This window comes from Pangasianodon hypophthalmus, chromosome 23 (genome assembly GCF_027358585.1).
Source record: "Pangasianodon hypophthalmus isolate fPanHyp1 chromosome 23, fPanHyp1.pri, whole genome shotgun sequence".
Classification (NCBI taxonomy): domain Eukaryota; kingdom Metazoa; phylum Chordata; class Actinopteri; order Siluriformes; family Pangasiidae; genus Pangasianodon; species Pangasianodon hypophthalmus.
In genome coordinates, this window is record NC_069732.1 from 11472839 (window position 1) to 11496837 (window position 23999).

Consider the following 23999-nt stretch of genomic DNA (forward strand, 5'->3'; position numbering starts at 1 on the left):
TGGGATAGGCTCCAGGCTGCCCGCAACCCTGTGTAAGATAAGCGGTACAGAAAATGGATGGATGGACAATGCTCTGTGGTGTCTTCATAAAACAGTTTGCAGTACTATATCCTGTTGCTCAATATCGCCTTAGTCTTTTGAATTAGTTCAACTATCAATATGTACACTAAATATATTTGTATAGAAAAAGATTACATTGGCTTGGCAGAAATTTTGGAACAGCCCACTTTGTGCTACAAATGCATGCACAGAGTACTGTAACCTTCATTTAATGAGGATAAATGGACAAACATTCGACAATAGGAGAATACAATATACAGCAGTTTTTCACAGTTTACTGGTACTCTCCTATTTGGATGATGACAGGGTGCTGCATGGACAGTCCTAACAGCAGGTGATGAGCCAGATAGAGCTCCTGACCTCACATGTAAAAGCTCTGGGACTGAAAGTCAATCAGAGAAGAGTCCAACTGGGTAGTTCATCAGCATGAAACTCAAATCATGTGCCATGCAAGCCTTTTTTTTAATTTTCCCATTTTCTCCTCAATTTGGTCACCTGCCAAATCCCACTCACCAGCCAGCTCTCCCTGATCATACAACAGCTACCAAACAGGGAGGGTGAAGGCTAACACGTTTTCTCTGAGACACGTGAAGCCAGTCATCCACATGTTTTTCGAACTGCTGCATCACAGGGCAGCATAGCACAGTGAGCTCACAATAGTGCTGCAACATTTTTAGGAACATGTAAATGGGTCACATGTACAAGTGTGGCCCGTCAGCACTATGGGGTGTTTTACATCAACCACCAAGGGGGTACAAAATTGCAAATGATGTTGAGGTGGGTGAACAAGCTCTGGAAGTAGGTAAATGTACACCTTCTGTTTTTAAGAGCTGCCTACCTAGTGGGCCAATACAATCAGGTAGCATATGCACTATCTCACAGCATGCCTGTGCCCAGGGATCGACAAATTCAGTAGCAGGTGGACCAGATAATTTGGGACACCCATGGCAGAGTGGTAGTCAATCTGTTTTTGAATGTGGTTCACACCAGGTCAGAAACAGATGTTTTGAGGCAGGATTCAATGATGCAGGATTGGCTATATCTACAGATGCTGTTCCATTGCTGTCATTGTTATGGATGACACTGCGGCACATCTCTCAGATCAGTGTTTTTGATAGCCCAATTCTGGCCGAACAGGCCATAGTTCCACCTGTTGTTGATGTTACTGACTGGTCCTCTGTGCCCACTGCTCATCAGCCCAGACCTGCTGTCCCAGATGATTGAGTCACTGTGGCACAGCAGACCATACACCTTCAAATTATGGGTCTGAACAATGTGAGCAATGCCAGCATACCTCTATTATACGGCTTTCTTCCATTAAATGACTCAGTACAGATACAAGCAAATAAAATACCAGTTCCAAAAGAAAACACCCTATCATAAAAAATAGAACCTTTCATTTTTAAATATATCTGTTTCTGTCCTTAATGAACTAAGACTAGATTTTAAATTGTCACTTTGTTTGTCCATATTATGTTACTGATATAACAATATGGACAAACAAAGTGACAATTTAAAATCTAGTCTTAGTTCATTGAGGACAGAAATAGATATATTTAAAATGAAAGGTTCATTATGTAGAGCTAATATTTAAAATTCCATTAAGTTATAGTATAGGAGCACAGCATTGCTTGTCATTTAATGTACATAAACTAAAGCTCCCTTGATCCCCCTCTAATTAATCTCTTCTTACATATTGTTACATACTGACACAAAAAAAAAAAACCTCATTTGCCTTTTGAATAAGCCATTTCTGGAAAACTCTGAACACGTTTTACTTGAGTTCACTCTCATTATATAGTGCTCCATCTCTAATCACACATTTCAAGATAAAATCATTTCGTAATAAAGATTTTTCTGTTATTGCTTGGATAGAAAAATATTGCATGTTCTCTGGATGAACATTCATCTCATTGGTTCATTCATTCTTACCCAGTGGTATTGGTCACCTCTTTTTGTGAGATAATATTATAATGCACAATCAATGATCGGGTGTATGAAAGTTATATGTAGGGCAGCCAATGATTCAACACGATGTAATCTAAATTGCAAGCTGTTTCAATGCGTTACAATGTAGTGCAATAATCCGGTATGTGATACAGTGTGTGTGTGTGTGTGTGTGTGTGTGTGTGTATGTGTGTGTGTGTTCTCTCTGGATCACTCCATATGGGGTTTGTGCTCAGGTGGAGCAAAGCAGAAGGTCCAGGTTGTGAGTGTGAGCAAAGAGAGCAGACAGAACGATAAGTGTAAACTCAAAATGGAGGTGAGACATATGGCTGTTCAGACACTCTAGAAAGACTGTCAGGGTTCCTCATAAACTGAAGTGAAAGAAGTAGGTCAGAAGCGAGGATCTAGAAATAGCTAAGAAAGAGAGAAACAGATGGAGAGAAGGGAAGAACAGTGGAAACGTCAAGAGACAATCGAAAGACATCCCTGAACTGTCGGAGGTGCCTTTGAGATGCATTTGATCTCTTTGCTATTTCACGCCACTCTCTACTTAATCTCTATTTCCGTCCTTGCCTGTGAGTGACTAAGGTGTGATGCTATGTGACAAGGAGTGTTGTGGACAAGTGGCACTTAAAAGAATGCTGAGAGACAGTGACTGACAGCAGCCTATTCTAAATTACATACACATCACACACTGTGTTATTTATCTGTGATGCGTGACAGCACTGTTCAACTTCGTCTCTCTCTCTCTCTCTCTCCCTCCCTCTCTCATGTTTACTCTCAATACTTTACACATTAATGCACCTCTAAGCACACACCTCTTAGCGTACACCTCTAACATGCATTCATACACAGATCACTTAATAATGGGAATGATCTTAAAGACAGCGTGTGCATGATGGAGCTGTCTAAGTGTAGTGGCTGCAGTCTAGCAATGTCTAATAACAGGCTGTGCTCTATTTGCCACTCACCACCACTTCTTTCACCTCTCAAACCAACAGAGTCACTACATGACCTGCTGCCTACAGATGTTCCCCCACCGATGAGCTACACACACAAAGCAGAACTCATTCTCCTCACTGTCTTCCTTTGTGGTGCTTATCTCATCAAGATTAACATAAACCAAGCATGGACAGAGTAGAGAAGAGTTGTTGGAATTGTGTGTGATGGGCATGAAATGGGTTATGGGATGAATTAGTGAAACAGCATGCTTTGCTCTTCTAAATGAGTTTGGAATCAGTTATCGAGGATGTGGGCTGACTCACTGCCGCAGATGAACGAACGGAGCTCAGATGTGCCGAGAGTTGGGCTGTTCATGTAGTCAGCTATTCTCAGGGTCGACTGCTGCTTTAATAATGCAAATAATAAAAGTGTGATTGGTTCACCTCTTTGAACAAATCTATGGAATGGAAAACCGCCCATTATACAATAATATGTTCTCAAAATGTCTCTGGAAAATGCCTTTTTACAGAGTGTATCTTTCACTGGACAACTGAAAGCAATTTGTATCGCAGTATGTCTACACTCAGTATTATGAGAAAAAATATGGTGGGTGTGATCCTGACAGCACCCTCACAAAATGCACACAGTATTTTATACTGTCAGATGTAATGGTATAAGGAGCAGGTATAAACTGCATAAAGTCAATGACAGGGTCTTGTTTACAACAGAAAGCTTTTGCACTACCAGAGGGAAAAATATGTTGGAGAGGAAAAGGAATTAAATTAGTGCTGTATTTATTGGTCCTTGTTAATAGTAGCTCATTCTCAGAGTCCCAACTGATTTGTGTAGCTCTCACAAGAGATTGTGTCTCCAAACATAGTAGTATGTGTGAATTGTAATGAATTTATTACTTTACAAAACAGCTCTTGCAAAGTGCAGAGCATAGTTAAAACAGTGAAGAAAACATTTTCTAACCCTTGTCTTTCTTTCTATTTTTGTATGCAGCTGACTCCAGCGCAGCCCTGTCGCGCCCACAGCGCCCGCTCTCGGCCCGGGCGGCCCACCATGGCCCAGCTATGAAGGGCTACCAGGTGAGCCGCAGCCTGTCACAACACTCATCCGGGCCATGCCACTGTACACCTGAGGACTTTGAGGCCACGCGTGACTACTTACGCCATGCAGACCACTCGTACTACCCACCTGGTGGACCACCTGAGCCCCTGGCACTGCCCCCTTCTGGAGGAGGCACTTTCCCACGCTCTCATTCCACTCAGCAGCAGCCGTTTGACTCATGCGAAGAATGCTTGTCTTCGGCTGGGCATGGACACGGGCATGGACATGGGCATGGACACGGGCACCCAAAGATGCACCGCATCCCTCCTAACCTGCTGGATCAGTTTGAGAAGCAACTACCCTTGCACCCAGATGGCTTCCATACTCTACAGTACCAGCGCTCAGCCAGTGGGGAGCAGCGCAGCGAGAGTCCCAGCCGCATCCGTCACCTGGTGAACTCCGTCCAGCGCCTGTTCGCCAAGTCACATTCACTCGAGGCACCATCCAAGCGTGAGTTCAATGGATGCAAAGATCGTGACCGAGAACGAGGCCAGCGCAGTGGAGGTGAAGAAGGCACAGGGCACCACCACCCAGGTTCACATCAGTCACGCTCAACCCGCCGCAACAAGAGTCGGGAGCGCAGCAAGAGCGGAGACTCGCGCCATGATTCCCGGCATTCCTCACGCCACCGCAGCAAGACAGCTGGCTGGTGGAGCTCTGATGACAACCTGGATAGTGACAGTAGCTTCCTGGTGGCTGGAGGCAGGGGGGCAGGACGGGGATACCCACCAGGTCACGAAACCCTGGACGCAGCCATCCAGGAGCTAACCTTGAAGAAGGGAAGAAGGGAAGGTCCTGCTCCTGGAGAGTGCCTAGCATGCAGCACCATGGGCAGGGTAGGAGATAGTGGGCATTCGCTTAAGAGGAGCACCTGGTCAGCCATGACAGTCAACCAAGCCAGAGAAGCATATCCTGCCTCTCGGGGAGGAGGACCAGGTTACGATAAGGCTCTGGTACCTCTGGATGCTAAGTTGAAGGAGCGTAATCTCCATTACCTACAGGCAAGTTTGGGTGTGTGAGCTTCTGACTGTGAGTAAGAGACGCTTTTACAACCTTTGTAAGCAATACCCTTATGACACACATACTCGGTATGCTTTCAGCCAGTTTTTATACTCGATTTGGCTACCACTGAGCAATCAGGAGAGGCTACAAGGTTTTCCTATGATTTTTTCATGAGACAATACGTAGGTATTCTAGTGTACTAGCATACAAAGCGGTGCTAATACCATTACAAGGAAAGATACACACTCTCTACCTCATTAAGACAGCATTTCTCAGCTAATTGAACCCAGGTTAAAGAAACCAACATAGCAAATGGAAAGTTAATCACTGCAGATATTAAACTACTATAGTAGAGAATGCAGGATTCAAAAACACGTTTGAGCTACAAAGACACCATTAGCAGGGTTGCCAGGTTTGGTTTTTGCTTTTTTTTTCGTCCAAAATGGGATAGTTTTGAGAGAAGTTTGCAGGTAGAAAAACTAAGTTGGTTAAGGCACAAAGACTGAGAAAATCGTTAAAATGCATCACCGTTTTCCAATGTCTGAGATTTTTGAGTTAGTTTCAGGTCTTTTTGTGTGGATTTTGAGTTGTATCTGAGGTGGAAATTTTGCCGTGGAGACCTAGCAACCCTTAGCTATCGAAAATGTATTGTATCAAGATACCACCATTTCATATTGGAATTTGAATTTTGCGTATTGTTACACCCCTACTGTCTTGTAGTGTGGGCAGGCTTATGAACTGATTTTACAGAATTAGTGTTACTGTGTGTGGCACCAATAACATCGACAGTCTGACATGTTGTATGGACAGAACACATTGGAGCTGCAGCACCCTTCTCTCATTATCTTACAATGACTGGCAAGAATGGGAAAATGATGGCAAGAGATAGACACAGCTTTTATAACCAAGCTGAGTGTGAGTCTCTCTGGGGGTAGCAGCAAGCCCCACGCACTCACTCAGAAAGATCAATGTTATATGGATAATCCAAGCTTTCCAAACATTACTGGGGATTTGCAATAGGCAAAACAGACTATAGATGTTATACTTCACATACAGTGTAAGCAACCTCATCATGGAAGGCCAATCCAACCAATTATTTTGTATAGAGTGAACAAATCATAGACGTTGGCTGTACATGATAAGTAATTTAAACATGCAATGTGAGTCAGCAGGAAAAAGATTTAAAAAATTATACAGTGTACCAATATAGCTTCAGTGAAGGCAGTAAGCCCTGCTCAGCTCCAGCTCTTTGAATATTCATGCTAAAACCAATACATGCAGGCAGACAGAGTCACACTGTCACTCTCATTGACTTGCAGATTCACCTTTCTGACAAAAGGCATTAAGCAATGTTCAGAAACAGGTTATTTGAGCTGGACTGACTGACAGTTCTTCACTGTGAAATAAAAATTATGTGGTGATTATATTTATCAGTTATTACTCTGAGGTATCGAGTCTGATGCCTTTATCAGGCCTGTATGACAAAATGTCAAACAGAAGAAACGTACACAACAATAAACTTACATAAACCTGTGGTTACACCACATACTGAGAGAGCATGCATGCAGGTGGGATCTCTCTTTACTTACCACATATCACGTATGTAACAGACATGCTATACTTACATAACATAGCCTTATTAACACACTACTGGTCACTAACTGTGTCACATAGATCAGGGACGCATGAAGGCATTTTATGTTGGGGGTTCTGAACATTTAAACAGTATATACATAACTAAGATAAGTATAAGTATAAGTATATCTGGCATGAGCTATAATGTCACACCCAAATGATTACGATAATTATACCACAGCACGGATGAATTCTAGAATCAGAAGGCGTTGATTAATTTTCTGTAGCAGCATGGATTTGAATATTTACAACTGTAACACAAATGATATTTATATGAATGTGCTCACTCTAACATGTTACTTTTCCTATAACAGCTCATTCAGAGGGACTTGCAAGGCAGACACTTGATATAACCTATAGCTAATAATAAACTGATTAAAAAAATAGAATGTTATATAACAAAGAAAAGCATATAATTGGTCATATGGTGAAGTTTTCTGTTAGGAGATTTCATTTAACATTTATGGAAGGAGTCTCAGCATTTGGTAAAAGTCAGTAAGTTTCCTGACATGGGAGTTAGTTACTTAGGTTTTCACTTATGTTATAGTAGCTATATAGCGATGTTTCCTACTTTAACATCTCTTTTTTCTCTCTTTTGAAGTTGATGAGCCAAAAAAAATAAAAATACGCTGATCGCCATGTCACGTAGTAACCGTTATGCTGCTCTGTCCTGAAGACGCAAGTCCTATGGATGTTCTATAACATTAAATGTAACTATGAACAGTTAAAAAGAGTAATGTGTTATTCATTAATAAATTCAAAATTGTAATCATTGACAAATCACTGTGGTATAACAGGAACACTATGTCTGATACAGATAGTCTCCAAGAACAAAGCTCAATCCGTTTGTTAGCTCACCTATATCACTGAAAGCCAAATATCCATAAATAAATGTATACCCAGTATACAGTAGCTTATGTTGAAGTGGTTTGCTGTTATAGCTGCACTTATGAGTAAAATGTAAAAATGTAAATGATTTTGTACACATAATTCAGCACTGACACATTCATTCACAATGGTTATCAAGCATGTACTTATGGCCACAATCTCCAGATGTATAGCTGCAGATGTACAGCTGCACTTACCCTCATTCACCCCCCAAATACATGGACACACAAGCACACATAAACATGCACACACCCTTTACACAAACCTGGAGAAAGCAGTGTGGATACCCTGAGGGCAGGCTAAATTAGGGGTCTCTGGATGTCCCACCCCCTCTCATAACTGCCATTTCCGGTACTGATGCAGGCTGAGTGTTTCTATGGCAACAGCAGGTAGCGCTGTTCGCACTTCCTCTTTACCGCTCCATCAGTGAACCACAGCAGAACTCTTTTCTTGATGGATAAGGATACATTAAATGGATATACGTGTGTGTGTGTGCATGAGAGTTTTCCCTAATGCTCATATAATACATAGTACATGCGTCCATCCATACATATAAGTAATGTTCTATATGTCAATTCTTTCCAGGCTACAATATTGAAAACAACAAAACAAAATCAACAAAATCTCAAGAGCAGTCACAAATATAGACATCCAGGACTGAACAGATTCTGAATATGTGATCTGTAAAAGTACAGAGGAAGGGAAATACAGTTTGTATTTAGCATTGTGTTTGTACTGTTTTTTTTTCCTGACATAAAACTGTGATTATACTATCCAGAATGACTGTCTATTTTACGTGGCATCCATAACAAATAATTGTTTGCAAACATGAAGTTGTTTAAAATGGCTAATTTAGTGTTTCCCTGCTTAATACGCCAGCGTTTGATTTGAGACAGGATGCAAATGGATGCCAACTCCCCTTTGGTTTAATGTCATTACAGTTTATCACTACTTCTCCTCATGCATTATATCAGGCCCCAGCTGCTGTTATGTAGGTCAGGCTGCTGAAGACGGAGGCCAAAGTCATTCAGTTATTACAGACACAAGAAGACTGACTTAGGGATGTGCGGTATACCGGTACTGGAAAAATACCGGTATATATTATATTTCAAACGGTACGATATCATAATTTTGCTCAGTTCGGTATTTGATTCGCTGCTGTTCCGAAGTTCACCACTACGCAGCAGTGTTACCCAAACTGACGCGAAACCAGCAAGCGTGAAAACATTTACATTTATGGCCTTTGGCAGACACCCTTATCCAGAGCGACTTACAATTATCTCATTTATACAACTGAGCAGTTGAGGGTTAAGGGCCTTGCTTAAGGGCTCAGCTTGGCAGCGCTGGGATTTGAACTCCCAACCTTCCGAGCAGAAGGCCAACAACTTAACCACTGAGCTGCCACTTCCCATTCAGTTATTATTGAGGTACTGATCCGGGAAGTGGTCACGTGACAAAAGAACGAACAACTCGAAAGACTCGAGAGATGAACTAATCAATTCTCTTTCCGGCTCAGACTGCATTGGTTAAGCTTATGGGGCTGTCACGTGATGAACGAACGACTCAAACCCGAAGACTTGTCAGATAAGAGGTGAGGTGAGCTAATCATAGACTAAAGATCCAGGTAAACAATGAATTAATGTTTTCTGTTTCTTATAGCATTATAGCTTCGTCTTGTTTGTAGTGTGATCAACGTTTGCGCAAGTAGTAGATGTGTTAGGGAAGTAACACGTAACATTTTAATTATATTTTGCTAAAATGAACGAAATGGACAAAATGACTCGAAAAAAGATTCATTCATTTTGCTGAACGAGACTCAAAGGTCCGAGTCGGTAAAATGATCCGAACTTCCCATCACTAGGAAGCAGCTGAGAGAGAGAGAGAGTATAAATGAAGAGTTTGGTTCCTAAACACAATTTTTTTTTTTAAAAATTGAATTCCTGCCAAAATCAGTATTGTATCTGGTCGGTATTGGAAAGTCAATTTTTAATTTGACGCAGAATGCGATATCCGCCGTGTTATTCTGTCATGTTTTCTCTCTATCTTTCCAAACCGCGACAAACGCCAGTCTCCCTTCTCTGCAGAATGCGATCCATCCGCTCAACCAATCACAGCGCACCATTCCACGCATTGTAAACAGTAATGGCGGCGCTTTGAATACACCCAGCATCCTAGTTTTCCTCACCTACTTTGTACTCTGTGATCAACAGACAAACAAAAAAAAATGAATCATTTTGACGGCATGGATGAACCTGATTCTGATATATTTTCTTTGCACTATTTGATACAGACTGAAAAGATATGAAGAGATAATCCTATTTTAATTTCATCTCGTCAGTTTTTTTTCTTCCAAAATCAAAATTTGACCTATGTTCCATGTAGTTTTTTTTTTTTTTTTTTTTTTTACATTTTCTTTGCGCAATTGTTCATGCAGAGTTTTAAGCAGTGTGTTTAATAAAAATGTTTTCAATTCACTTATATTTTGAGGCTGGTTATTTGTCACCTATGGTATCGATTTAGTATCAATACCGAGGTATTAGATCCTAGTATCGTACCGAAGTCAAAATTGTGGTATCGAGCCATCCCTAGATTGACTATATCAGTTTTGTGGATCAGGAGAGCAAGGCCTGCAGAATGCATTACAACAGTTGTTCTCAACCTTTTTAGCCTTTCAAGGCACAAAATTCTTGTGCTCCAAGATTGAGAACTTATGTTTTACTTATGTCTTAGAATATTAAAGGTTGTGTTAAAGGTCTTAGATGAACAATCCTTGTAACACTGGCTTTACACTTGTTTAAAGGTTGAGCAGACCATACAAACCAGTAAAATAAATGAATTTGCCTTTGAGCAGACAGACATGTCTACAACTACTTAAATTTTTTTCTATTTTCTACTCTATATTTTTGAAAATAGATAAAAAAAGAAACACCTGGGTACTCTGTGTTGCTTTTACGAGTCTTATGACCCTATCTATAGCTTCTAATTCTAATTCGAAACATTTCCACAAGAAAAGCTGGCACACTTGCCAAAGTGCTAAAAGCTTGACCGAAGTAATGGCAGATGGCAACAGTTGCTAGGCAGTGAAGAGAGAGCCAAGAAAATACTGTAATGCCTCTGTAATTACATTAGTAGGCTGGCTAACTACCTAACTATTCTCCATAGGTTTATCCCGCAGAGCTAGGTTTTTATCATGCCCTGTCTGAACCATTCTCCATTCTCAACTGTTAATAGTCTGTTGAATGTATGAATAGATACTCTACTATGTACATTATCATCTTTATTACTACTTAATTTCTCCATGAATAGTTAATTTTCAATAATACTCCAAAATGCAGTTACAAACTGTTTAAATGAACATCCAGTAATCTCACATTATGAAAGAACAGGGTCTAAGAATCAGCAGTATGTCCTGTGTAAGGGCTAACTCAGCTCTTCTGGGACTCTGAGAGCAAGAGAGAGAGAGAGAGAGAGAGAGAGAGAGGCACCCTCACTGGTTGGGGCTCCAAGTCACTGAGTAGGGGCAATTTTCCAAGACAGAGAGCAGAAGAAGTGAAAGGCAACAAGCTGATGAGAATGAATTCACAGAAGCTGTGGGCAAATATAAGAATAATGGACAAGATGGAGCAGGTAGGATGGAGAAATAGAGTTGTGAGTGGAAAAGAGTGTGTGTGTGTGTGTGTGTGTGTGCGAGTGGGTTGGTGTGGGTGTGTGCGTGGGTCTGTGCATGGGTGTGTGGGGTGTGTCCGTGAGGACTCTGGAAGAGAAGTCAGTGGTCCGAGATTGTTTATTAATGTAGCTAATTGTTGATTACGTTGCTCGTTCCCTAATGGAAAGAAAGAAAGACTCTTGGACAAAAGGAGAAGCTGAAAAGGCTGATGGAAAGAAATGGAGCACTGAAGATTTTTGAAGGTTTTATACCCTGAGAGGCAGAGTAGGGGGCAGGAACACAGAGATCAATCTGAATCACCCCTTGAAAGCAATGACCTTTAAGTACCCCATGACTGGGCATTCAAAATACTAGCATATGTGAGTGTGTGTGTGTGTGTGTGTGTGTGTGTGTGTGTGTGTGAGTCGGCTTTGTGCCTTATAAGACAGAAGTCAATAAAGAAGGTATGATGGCAGGATGCACTTTCTCTGAAACCCATATTGGCGGAAAAGAGGTCATGCTCTAGTGTCACTGGTGTGTGTATAAGGACCTGATGGGAATGGTGTGACGATGATTCATCCTGATGTTCTACTCCTGTTTTGAGCTTTCTCTTGTGACTCACTTTCTGTTGTTGTTAACGTTCTTACCTGGATACCCTAAAGATTTCCCAAAAACAGTTTATGCCCCACTCTGCTTCAGTGGATAATCTCACCTGGGTGATGTTGACTTGTACCTACAGTAAGAACTGCTGCTGAAATTACATAGACTTGTACCTAAGAACTGCTGCTGTAATTATATAGACTTGTACCTAAGAACTGCTGCTGTAATTATGAAGACTTTCATGTGCTCATCCCAGGACTTTTATTTATATCATACTTTCAACACATTTAGTACTGTAGGACTATATAGTATACAGTTAGAGTTGCAGAATAGTAATGATTTATAAGCCGGTGTCACCAAGAGGAGAATGGGTTCTCTTTTGAGTCTGGTTCCTCTCAAGGTTTTTTCTCATGTCATGTCAGGGAGTATTTCCTTGCGTTTGTCACCGCTGATTTGTAAAGATATGAATGTGCAGTTGATGGTCTTATACCTCATTTGTAATTAACTAAAAGAATAAAGTTGTTTTGAGCACAGTAGCACCTTTTACTCTATGTCCCAGGCAGCTTATAGCTTACTGCTTTTTTGACAGAACACTACTCTGAACTCTGATCTGTGTGTTTATGACAGGTTCCTTCTGATGAGTGGGGTGGAGGGGGAGTGTCAGAAAGCGGAGGAGAGATCCCGTGCAGACGCATGCGCAGCGGCAGCTACATTAAGGCCATGGGTGATGATGACAGTGCAGACTCAGACACCAGCCCCAAAACCTCACCAAAACGTTCACTCATTGCTCAGAGAGATGCTTTCCGGCGTTCCATCAGCATGGACCAGCGCTCTTCTACAACCAAGTGAGTTACTCACCATAATTCTTAGTAAATGAACATAACCTACAACTCACTGAGCACTTTATTAAGAACACCTGTAGGTGACAGGTGGTGATGAACTGGGCTGCTTGCCAGTTTGCTGACTATTGCAACACCTTCCATACATCAGAGCATGTTTCATGTAAATTAAATATACACTCACAGAACATTTAATTAGGAACACCTGTACACCTACTCATTCATGCAATGATCTAATCAGCCAATGGTGTGGCAGTAGTGCAGTGTATAACGTCATGCAGATACGGGCCAGCAGCTTCAGGTAATGTTCACATCAACTATCAGAATATGGAAAAAATGTGATCTATAGCTCTATAACAGCTGATCTCCTGGGATTTTCACATACAGCAGTCTCTAGAGTTTACTCAGAATGGTGCAATAAAGAAAAAACATCCAGTGAGTGGCAGTTCTGTGGATGAGAATGCGTTGTTGATGAGAGAGGTCAATGGAGAATGGCCAGACTGGCTGAGCTGACAGAAAGGCTACAGTAAGTCAGGTAACCACTTTACAACTGTCATGAGCGGAAAAGCATCTCAGAATGCACAAGACATTGAACCTTGAGGTGGATGGGCTACAAGAGCAGAAGACCAGTCCGGTTTCCATTTCCGTCAGTCAAGAACAGAAAGCTGAGGTTGTAGTGGGCACAGGCTCACCAAAACTGGACAGTTGAATTTGGAGCCAACGGCATGAATCCATGGACCCAACCTACCTTGTGGCAACAGTCCAGGCTGGTGGAGGTGGTGTAATGATTTGGGGAAAGTTTTCTTGGCATGCTTTGGGCTTGTTAATACCAATCAATCATCGCCTGAATGTCACCGCCTATTTGAGTGTTGTTGCTGACCATGTGCATCCCTTCATGGCCACAATTTTATCTTCTAATGGCTACTTCCAAAATGATAATGCACCATGTCACAAAGCAAAAGTCTCAAACTGGTTTCATGAGCATGACAATGAGTTCAGTGCTCTTCAGTGGCCTTCCCAGTCAATGGATCTGAATCCAATAGAACACCTTTGGGATGTGGTAGAATGGGAGATTCGCAGCACGAAAGCGCACCTGAAAAATGTACAGGAATTGCATGATGCAGTCATGTCAACATGGACCAGAACCTCAAAGGAATGTTTCCAACATCTTGTGGAATCCATGCCATGAAGGATTGAGGCTAGCAAAGAGAGGCCCTACCCAGTATTATAATATGTTACTAATAAAGTGTTCGGTGAGTGTATATTATTGTTTTTTTTTTCTCTAATTTCACAGTTTTTCCCCCACAATTTAGCTCAGCTGAGTTCTTTAAATGACATACATTATGTTGTGCATATATATATATATATAAAGATAATTTTTGATGGACTATTTCAGTTTAAACTGTATGGTACTTGTTAGTGGTAAGTACAAAATGTACTACTTCAAAAAGGTCTACGAGTCAAAAGCCTCAAATCAAGTATAGCATCACTCAACAATTTTAAAACATTTATTCAGAAGGATCTTTAGTAACAACGGATTCCAGTATATTTGAAAAACATAGAAGTACACTTAAGCTTAGTATACTTTCATTCTGAAAAACCACACACCAAAACACAAAAGCAAAGCGCACTGTATACAGTCCAGCGCAGTAAGGAATATGGATTTGTACACTGGTGAAACAAAGCAACCATTTAATAAGAATTCTTTTCCAACACAGTAGAACAAATTCAACACTGTTAAATTTAACACACGTAGGTTGCTTGGATTATACATGGATTATACACATGGATTATACAGTTCAGTCAGCCAGCATTGCTACCTTTGTGTCGTTTACATTGGACATAATGCAAGCTGTCAGTGAAAGTATGAAATCTGTGTGAGTGGGTGTGTTAATCCAGGTGTGCAAAGTGTCTCCTTTACTTTGAGAAACAGAATCAAAGAGTTTGTAGAGCCCCGTGTTTTTCTTGTAAACTAGTGCAACACCAATGAAGACTTTCACATTTCACATTTTTATACCTGGTAGATGTATGACAAATCACAAACATGAACTGGCAAGAAAAAAGCAGTTTTGTCCCATTTATTGTGTTCTGTGTTTCTTATGAAATGTAGCATAGATTTTTATTTACTTGTTTATCGTTCTTCCCAGGTACTCGTGTAAACAGTGTACAGATTCCTATTCAAACAGCCGTACCACACCGAAAGGACATGCACGCTCTCGGAGCTACACACGCTCCCTGACCAGCTCACAGGTAACACACTCTCTCGCAGATAGCACTGTTCCAGACAGTAATATTGTGCCTATCCAAAGAATAATAAAAGTCTCATTACTGCAGGTTGATTATCTACATCTAGGTGGGATTTTACATAATGTGCCACTAGAAGAGCTCTAACACAAAGGCTAAGCCCCGATTCTCTGATGTCATTTTATTTCCGCTTCCAGTGTCTACATTCATAGTCATTCATTACTTTCGAAAAGCATGACAAATGACCTCTGCTTCCATGCTTCTCCTTCCTCAGGCTACTGGGTGAAAGCCAATAGAGTGTCTTTGTTTTTAACTTATAATTCATACAGTCTAAGACACTAGATGTTGCAGATGTGCATGTAAGCATAACCTTTGCTCCACTGTATCTGTGCCTCGGTAGCTGGGGGACACGCTGAATCGTCAGTTCGAGTCAGTGTGTGAGAGCATGTTTGGAGAGATAGAGTCTCAGGCTGTGGAGGCCTTGGATCTGCCCGGCTGCTTTCGTACACGCAGCCATAGCTACGTGCGTGCCATCCAAGCAGGCTGCTCCCAAGACGACGACTGCCTGTCCGTCTTCTCCATGTCCGGCCCTCAGGGGAGTGTCAAGGGTGGAGCAGGTGAGGGTTGTTTGTATAGGTGCAAGTGTGTGTGTGATTGTGTATATAAGGTTGAGAGTCTGGGTAAATAGATATCTCTGCCTCAGGCTCTCCCTTTCTCTATGCAGTAACAGGGATTACTTGAGGATCTTAATGAGTTTTTGGATCCATCACCCAGACACTGCTGAGGAAACAGCTCAAGGCTTTAGTTATCAAAACGAAATTCATTCTCTCTCTCTCTCTCTCTCTCTCTCTCTCTCTCTCTCTCTCTCTCTCTCTTTCTTGCCCTTTCTATGCTCTAGCTCTTCTTCTTTAGCTTAAAGTAGAAAATCTCTTTAGAGCTTTATTAAAGCCAAAGTGAAGTGTCAAACGTGTTCATTGCTACCCATCTACACTCATCACCCACCCACTCACACATATACATGTGTTTTACTAGCTTTCTGAGGACCTTCCATTGCTATAATTATTAATGTAGCTAATTAAAGCTATGTCTACACCTAAACCTAACCCTAACCTTGACCTCAGTAACCAAAAGGAAAAATTTTGTCTTTTTTTTTTTTTTTTTTTTTTTTTAAAAAAAAAAGCTACAGTTTTCTTCATAGGGACTAGCCAATTGCTCCCATAAGGTGAAAACTCTCACATGTTCCTTTCCGTGGAGGGTCATTTGGTCCCCACCAAAATAAATATACGTAAACACACACACACACACACACAAACACACAGTACATATCCATAAACCCTTTGTCTAGTAATAAGATTTCAAACCCTTTTAAAAACACACGCTAGGCCCTGGCTTTTTCAGAATTCATACAAATAAAAATTCTCTATGAATAAAACATGTTTTTGCATGTGTTTTGTGTGTGTATTCTTTTGATGTGTCTTGCTCAGATGAATGGTCCCATGTGACCAAGCACTCTGACAGGCAGTGTGATGTAGCACGCAGTCTCACTGTCAGGGATAAAGAAGATGGTAACAGGAGGAGAGGAGCTTACAGGGTTTATTTTTCGGCCTACTCTTTAAAAGGCAAAAACAGACTGGAGAGCTCGAAGGAGAGCTTTCATGAAATTTCCATTTCATAATGCAGTTTATGTGATTTAAATGTTAACCACATTTTTGTGCCAGAAGTGGTGAATTGAAAGTCATGAGATATGAGCGGTAATTAAGCAGTGACAGAAAATACAGAAAGATGACAAACAATACAGGGTAATGCTGAGAAGCATTAAATAATCAAAATGAACATTTAAAGGAATGGTTTGGAGAAGTAGTGGAGGTCTATTTCACCCAAAATAATTTCATAAATATATACCCACACGTTATATACAGTATATCTGCTTTAGACAGACAGTTGCTTAAGAAACAGTGTGACTGACTGTAATCTATAAAAAAACAATAAAACTTCAACATTATCAGGACAGTCATCTTGGAATGGGAATCAATTATTTTTCTTAAGAACATTTTGTTGTCAGTCCAGAAAAATAAGGGATGGTAGATACAGAATATACTGTAGATGATAATATACTCTAAGTATGTATTTCCACTCTGAGCTTTAGTTTGTAAATATGCTAAATATGCACCATCTTGTTATCAGTGTGTGTGTGTATATATATGTGTATATACATTATTTATATATATATATATATATATATATATATATATATATATATATATATATATATAGTGCTACATGTGTATATGCAATATATATGTGTGTGTGTGTAAACATGATTATATAGTTCATTTCAATATAGTTTGTTCACTTAAATATAGTTTGAAGCAGGGAGATCAATATTTGGGCATGTATTTATGGAAAGGATTTTGGCTGGAATAGACTTTCATTATGTTGGCTACATTAATCTCACAGCTCCAGTACAAAATTTTAGAAGTAAATATAAGACACTAAACATTTTGGAGTTAGGAAGAAATAGTACTTTTTTTCCTCAGAAACATTCCATTAGCATTAGCCCTTTATGGTATTTTATTGTTTAAAATTTTCTAATGAACTTTTTGAAATTTATAAATGATATGATCCAACAGACAGTTGAGTGCCAGAGACAATGGACAAAGAGTAGACTGTTTAAGTTCAAGCTACATAAATGATCCGAACAGTAATAATATCTATATTTGTATCACATTCTTCTAGTGTTCCCGTATAGGAAAGGCCCGCCTCCACTTCCTCCACGCATGTCCAAGCCGATGATCTCAATAACAGCACAAAGCAGTACTGAGTCCACTCAGGATGCCTACTTCCAGAGTCGGCCCAAACAGCACAGTAATTCTGTGGACCTGAGCGAGAGCTCCAGAGGGGGGTACTACCCAAGTGGGGGTGCAATACGCATCAGACAGAGCAGCAACTCCACAGAGAGCGTAAGCATGGATGGTCGAGCCTTGAGGGACTCCGGCTATGTGGGAGGGACAGGAGCCATGAGGCCCAAGCACAGCGCCTCAGCCGAAAACCTGCTAGAAGGGCCAAGGGGGCTGAGGGAGCGTGGTGGAGGCAGCCTGGGCAAATCTGCATCCCTTCCTCAGACCAGCATCATGTTGAGCAAGACCGTTAAGAGCATGGAGGAGCAGAAGCAGGATGGCAAAGGGCGCAAGTGGAGACCCTCTATAGCTGTTCAGGTGGGGAAAGAGTGAAAAGCACGCCTATCCGGATTTTTTTTGCTGCACTCATTTGAGCTAAGACTATGCAACAGATGAGCAAGGAAGTGCAGATATAAAGAACACTAGACATACTTAATAAAATGGCCAGGTATGGTATCCCTTGCGTTTTCTGTACTATATTGCCCACTCTGTTACTTGTGTGTTTTCTAGGTGGATAGCTCTGAGACTTTGTCAGACTCAGATACAGAGGGCAAAGCACTGAGAGAAGTGCACTCCGTTGGAGTCCAAGTGGAGGATGATAAGAGGTATCTGTTCTCTCATTTGCTTGTTTTTTTTTGCTTTTCAGTTTAGTTTCATTCAGTCTCTCTCACTCCACCAGCAAGTGCCTGTAATCAGAGGTTACTGGATTGACAAGCTTATGGGGGTTGTGTGGAGTGTAAATCACACACACGCATACACACAGTGGAGTATATGTGTAAGGAGCACAGAGTGTGCTGAGAGGGTATAATTAGGCCTTACGTGACATGCCACATTGTGTGAAAAGATGTCATAGTCATCCAGGCGGGGCTGGTGTGCTCATTATCATGTGTGTCATATGACAGGATCATTAGCCCCCTTCAGGCTCATGGATATGAGGTCACACAGTTAGAGGGGTTTCTTTCTTTTCATCAAGACAAGATCATGTTTGCCTGGACCATCACTTTAAATGTAGACTAAATATACAGTAATGAAAGAGTATAATGTTATGCCATGCTATGGGTGCAGCCACATGGTGAAATCTGTTTACTAGTTTCCTGAACAATACTCATTTAATGAATATCTTGTTCAAACACCATTTGCTTTTTTTTCAAGTGTGACCATGTATTTTATTCAATTGTTTGGTCTACTAACATTATTAATTGTTATAAATTTCAACATTGTATACTGACATGTATAGTACTGTCCTCTACACTCACCAGCCACTGTAATAGGACACCTTTATGCTTGCTTATTCATGCAATTATTCGATAAGCCAATCTACCTCAAGGTTTGATGTATTGTGTTTTTTGAGATGCTGTTCTGCTCACCACACTTGTAAAGAGTGGTTATTTGACTTACTGTAGCCTTTTTGTCAGCCTGAACCAGACTGATCATTCTCTTCTGACCTCTCTCATCAACAAGGCTTTTCCATTACTGGATGTTTTTTGTTTTTGTATTCTGTTTAATACATAGAGACTGTTGTACGTTAAAATACCAGGAGTTTAGCACTTTTTGAAATACTCAAATCAGCCCAGCAGCCATTGCACAGTTGAAGTCACTTGGATTACATTTTTTTTCCCTATTCTTGTTTCATGAATTGGGCTGCTGCCACATGATTGGCTAATCAGATAAATGCATGAATTGCACATTATCATCAGGTTTTCAGTACCAATTTATTTGTCACTTTATATTAGTGAATAATAGTTTGGAATTTTGTTTGAGATATAGGATTTTACCAAAGAGTGTTTCATAAGTGATATAATAAAAGTAATTCTTGGTATTGGACTCAGTTCTTTGGAACCACCTGTATTCTTGCTTTTGTTAAAGCTCCAGTGAATTTGATTCTGTGATTACTTTCTAATTATATTCATATTGTTCTTATGGGCACACAGTATGAAATAAGTGGGGCTAATGTTTGGTATAGATAATTTTACCTTGATCAATTACTTCCCACAGAGTTTGTACAGAGCTTGTTTAATATAACACTTTGATTTAGTAATATTTGAAATATTAGAAACACTATATACCCTGAGACAAAAGAGAAATCCAAATTCATTAGGGAACTGCTTCTTTAATGTGTGTGATTCTTTGCAGACGAGCACGATTCAAACGCTCCAACAGTGTGACAGCAAGTGTGCAGGCTGATCTGGAGATGGAGGGTTTCGGGGTTCTGAGTGTGCCAACACAGGACAAGGGGCTGCAATTCGGCTGCTCCTTCCAGCGCCACTCCTCAGAGCCTGAGTCAGAATATCGCTCCACCGTGCACACACAGGGCCAGTGGGCATACCGGGACCACTACCATGGCGCCTACTCCACTGAGCCCTGTGCTCTGGAGCTGAGGGCTCTGCCTCACACACACACTGAGCGAGCAGTGGCAAGTTGGCATGAAGGCCCACGCAGCTTGCCTGACTCAGGCCGAGCTTCACCATGCCTCCGAGACGGAGAGTTCTTCCTCCGCCTGCTGCAAACTGAGGTCGAGAGGATGGAGGGATGGTGCCAAAGCATGGAACGAGAGGCAGAGGAGAATGAGCTGCCAGATGATGGTGAGCTAAAATGGCAAGAGGGCAGGACTCTCTAAGGCCATAGGTCTGGCATATTGATGTGATTTGTGCAGTGAAGCAACATAGTGTATATATTGATTTTTCACTCTAAGCCAATAGAATAATTCATGACAGTGTTGTGGGGCATCAAAATGAATGGTGATTTGAGTGGATTTAATTAATCAGATGGCAAGATCTTGTGGAATCCATGCCACAAAGAATTGAGGCAGTTTTGAGTGCAAAGTGAAACCCTACCGAGTAATAGTATAGTGTTCCTAATAAACTGTTAAGTGAGTGTATATGAGGGGACATTTGTATGCATATTACTCGGTAGGGTTTCACTTTGCACTCAAAACTGCCTCAATTCTTTGTGGCATGGATTCCACAAGATGTCGGAAACATTCCTTTGAGGTTCTGGTCCATGTTGACATGATTGCATCATGCAATTCCTGCAGATTTTTCAGGTGCACTTTCATACTGTGAATCTCCCATTCTACCACATCCCAAAGGTGCTCTATTGGATTCAGATCCGGTGACTGGGAAGGCCACTGAAAAACACTGAACTCATTGTCATGCTCAGATGGAGATGACTTTTGCTTTGTGATATGATGCATTATCATTTTGGAAGTAGCCATTAGAAAATGAGTAAATTGTGGCCATGAAGGGATGCACATGGTCAGCAACAACACTCAAATAGGCGGTGACATTCAGGCGATGATTGATTGGTATTAACAGGCCCAAAGCTTGCCAAGAATACTTTCCCCACATCTTTACACCACCTCCACCAGCCTGGACTGTTGCCACAAGGTAGGTTGGGTCCATGGATTCATGCCGTTGGCTCCAAATTCAGCTGTCCAGTTTTGGTGAGCCTGTGCCCACTACAACCTCAGCTTTCTGTTCTTGACCGATGGAAGTGGAACCCGACATTGTCTTCTGCTGTTGTAGCCCATCCGCCTCAAGGTTCGTTGTCTTGTGCATTCTGAGATGCTTTTCTGCTCACCACAATTGTACAGAGTGGTTATCTGGCTTATTTTAGCTTTTCTATCAGCTTGAACCAATCTGGCCATTCTCCACTGACGTCTCTCATCAGCAAGGCATTTCCGTCCGCAGAACTGCTGCTCACAGGATTTTTTTTTTTTCTTTATTGCACCATTCTGAGTAAACTCTAGAGACTGTTGTGCATGAAAATCCCAGGAGATCAGCAGTTATAGAGCTACTCAAACAAGCCTGTCTGGCACTAACAATCATGTCACAGTCAAAATCACTGATCACATTTTTTCCATATTCTGATTGTTGATGTGAACATTACCTGAAGCTGCTGGCCCGTATCTGCATGACGTTATACACTGCACTACTGCCACACCATTGGCTGATTAGATAATTGCATGAATGAGTAGGTGTACAGGTGTTCCTAATAAAGTGTTCTGTGAGTGTATATTTAATTTATGTGAAACATGTCCTAACGTATGTAAGATGTTGCAATAGCCAGCAAACTGTCAAGCAGCCCAGTTCATCACCACCTGTCAAAGACACCAACAAAAATAGATGTCTGAAGAAAGCTTGAACCATAATGTTCAAGGCCCCACACACCCAAGCTTATATAATATAATAGAATAGAATAGAATAGAATAGAATAGAATAAGCTTAATATATTATTATATTTTGAAAATATATAATAACTTCAAAAATGTGCAATGATATCCAAGTGTGTTTGAACAGTGTAGGTGGGTGGTTCATCTGTTCAAGACTCCATATCCAGGTCAGTGCTTCATGGTGCCTCTTGTGTGCAAATCCACCTCAGCTGAGGTACTAATGAGCTGATAATTATCCATGGCTGCACCTCTAATTCACATTTACAAAATACATGTTGCCACTAAACCCCATTACCTATATTTTAGTACAAGGTTCATGCGTGCACAATTGTGATAATCAGGCATAAGAGGGTCAACAACTGACACACATATGCCTGAAGCTGACCACATTTGCCCTGGAATCTTAAGCTATCTAACTAATTAAACTACTATCTACTGTAATTGCAGTCTTTGTTATAGCCTTTGTTATCTTAGCTTGCTCAGTTACCACCATAGTCTGTTTTAGTGTAGCTTGTTCTGTTCACATCATAGCCAGCAATAATTCTAGCTCGGGATACAGACATTTGAAGCCCTTATTATCTATATGATAAGTGTTATTTGCAGGTTCCAGTTGTACTGTGTTTTAATAGATTTCTATGGAAAGCTTGTCTCCTAATCTTACTGGAGAAATCTGTTAGCTATCTCCTAAGAAAGCTAGTGTACTATCGTAACTGCTGGAGTACTGCCTACCATAAAATCGCTCACAAATGGCCATAGAACCAGAACTGCTGGAATAGGGTATACACTAACTGTAAAATCTCTAACAAGTGGACATAGCTAATGCAAATCATTATCTACTATAAAAATTGTAACATATGCAATGGTATCTCACTTGGTATATTGGTATTTGGTATATTGTTGGATTTTACTGGCTGGTCTTTTTAAATATGAAATAAAAAGTTATTTTATTTGCTCTCACATGACTTACTTCCTTTATTTGCACTCGTATTTATAGGGTGATTCCCTAAGCATACAAATGATGGGCCATTTTGTGTGTATTTTCATTAGTATTGTTTATATTGCCACGAATTGGGATTTTATACTTGGTTTACCAAAGAAATGGCCTGGGTCAACAGGACAACCAGCAGTGAACACAACATCTGAATTCAGTCCTGAAGTAACCAGTGTGCTTTCTGTTATGATCTCCTCTCTCCTCTCCTGTAGTGCTGGAGCTGATCAGAGCAGCAGTGGGCAGTGCACAGATGTTAATGTCCCAGAAGGTGCAGCAGTTCTTCCGCATGTGCCAGCAAAGCGTGGTAAGCAGCAGGCCTTTCCTCTCTCATCCTGGCCTGATTCCTCTCACTAGGGAGCCACTGATGAATTTCATTACAACTTCATTATTGTTTAGTTACTTTGAGACTTAAGAAAAACATGCTCCTGTAATCTAGGGCACTTACTTAACTTTTCACTCCTCACACCACCCCTCAGGATCCCACGGCATACCCCCAGCCCACCACTCAGGACCTGGCTGGTTTCTGGGACCTGCTGCAGTTGGCCATTGAGGAAGTGCGTGTGAAGTTTCAAGACCTGCAGCGGATCAAGGAATCAGGCTGGAGGCTGCCTCCTGAGAAGAAGGTGAGAGTGAAGGGTCATTCAGAGCCATTGTATGCCCAGATCAACCCAAGAGCCAAACCTCCAGTGGGCAGAGGAGCCGCTTCTGAAACTGAAAATGGCAATACACGGCAACCTAAGCAACAACAGAATAGCAATAGAACTAATCTATAGAACACTGCCAAGCCACACATTCTGTTCTTTCTGAATTATTAAGACCTTACTATCACTAACTAACATGTAAATTTCTCTCTTCTGTCTTTCCTTTTCCATCTGCATTATAATGACATGGTCTGTTTTCTTCTTCTACATGACTCCCTTGGTATTGTATGTGTGTATTTGGCATCCTTTGTCCTATGCTTGCGAATGCTCCACATCCACATGCACGTCTATCACTTGTCATCACTCATTCTGTGCCCCTCACT

General features: G+C 41.0%; 1 protein-coding gene across 3 annotated transcripts in view; it reads left to right on the plus strand.

The window, feature by feature from the left end:
* The window catches only part of dlgap3 (discs, large (Drosophila) homolog-associated protein 3), a 160121-nt gene that overhangs the window by 129933 nt on the left and 6189 nt on the right, over window positions 1–23999 (plus strand). For all 3 annotated transcript variants that reach the window (XM_026930020.3, XM_053228335.1, XM_026930021.3), the window contains exons 4-12: window positions 3955–5063; window positions 12461–12678; window positions 14820–14922; window positions 15317–15533; window positions 17653–18131; window positions 18324–18418; window positions 19947–20395; window positions 23188–23279; window positions 23452–23598. In XM_026930020.3, the coding sequence (XP_026785821.1) occupies window positions 4026–5063; window positions 12461–12678; window positions 14820–14922; window positions 15317–15533; window positions 17653–18131; window positions 18324–18418; window positions 19947–20395; window positions 23188–23279; window positions 23452–23598 (2838 nt within the window). In that variant the 5' untranslated portion in view covers window positions 3955–4025. The remainder of the gene's footprint in view (window positions 1–3954; window positions 5064–12460; window positions 12679–14819; window positions 14923–15316; window positions 15534–17652; window positions 18132–18323; window positions 18419–19946; window positions 20396–23187; window positions 23280–23451; window positions 23599–23999) is intronic.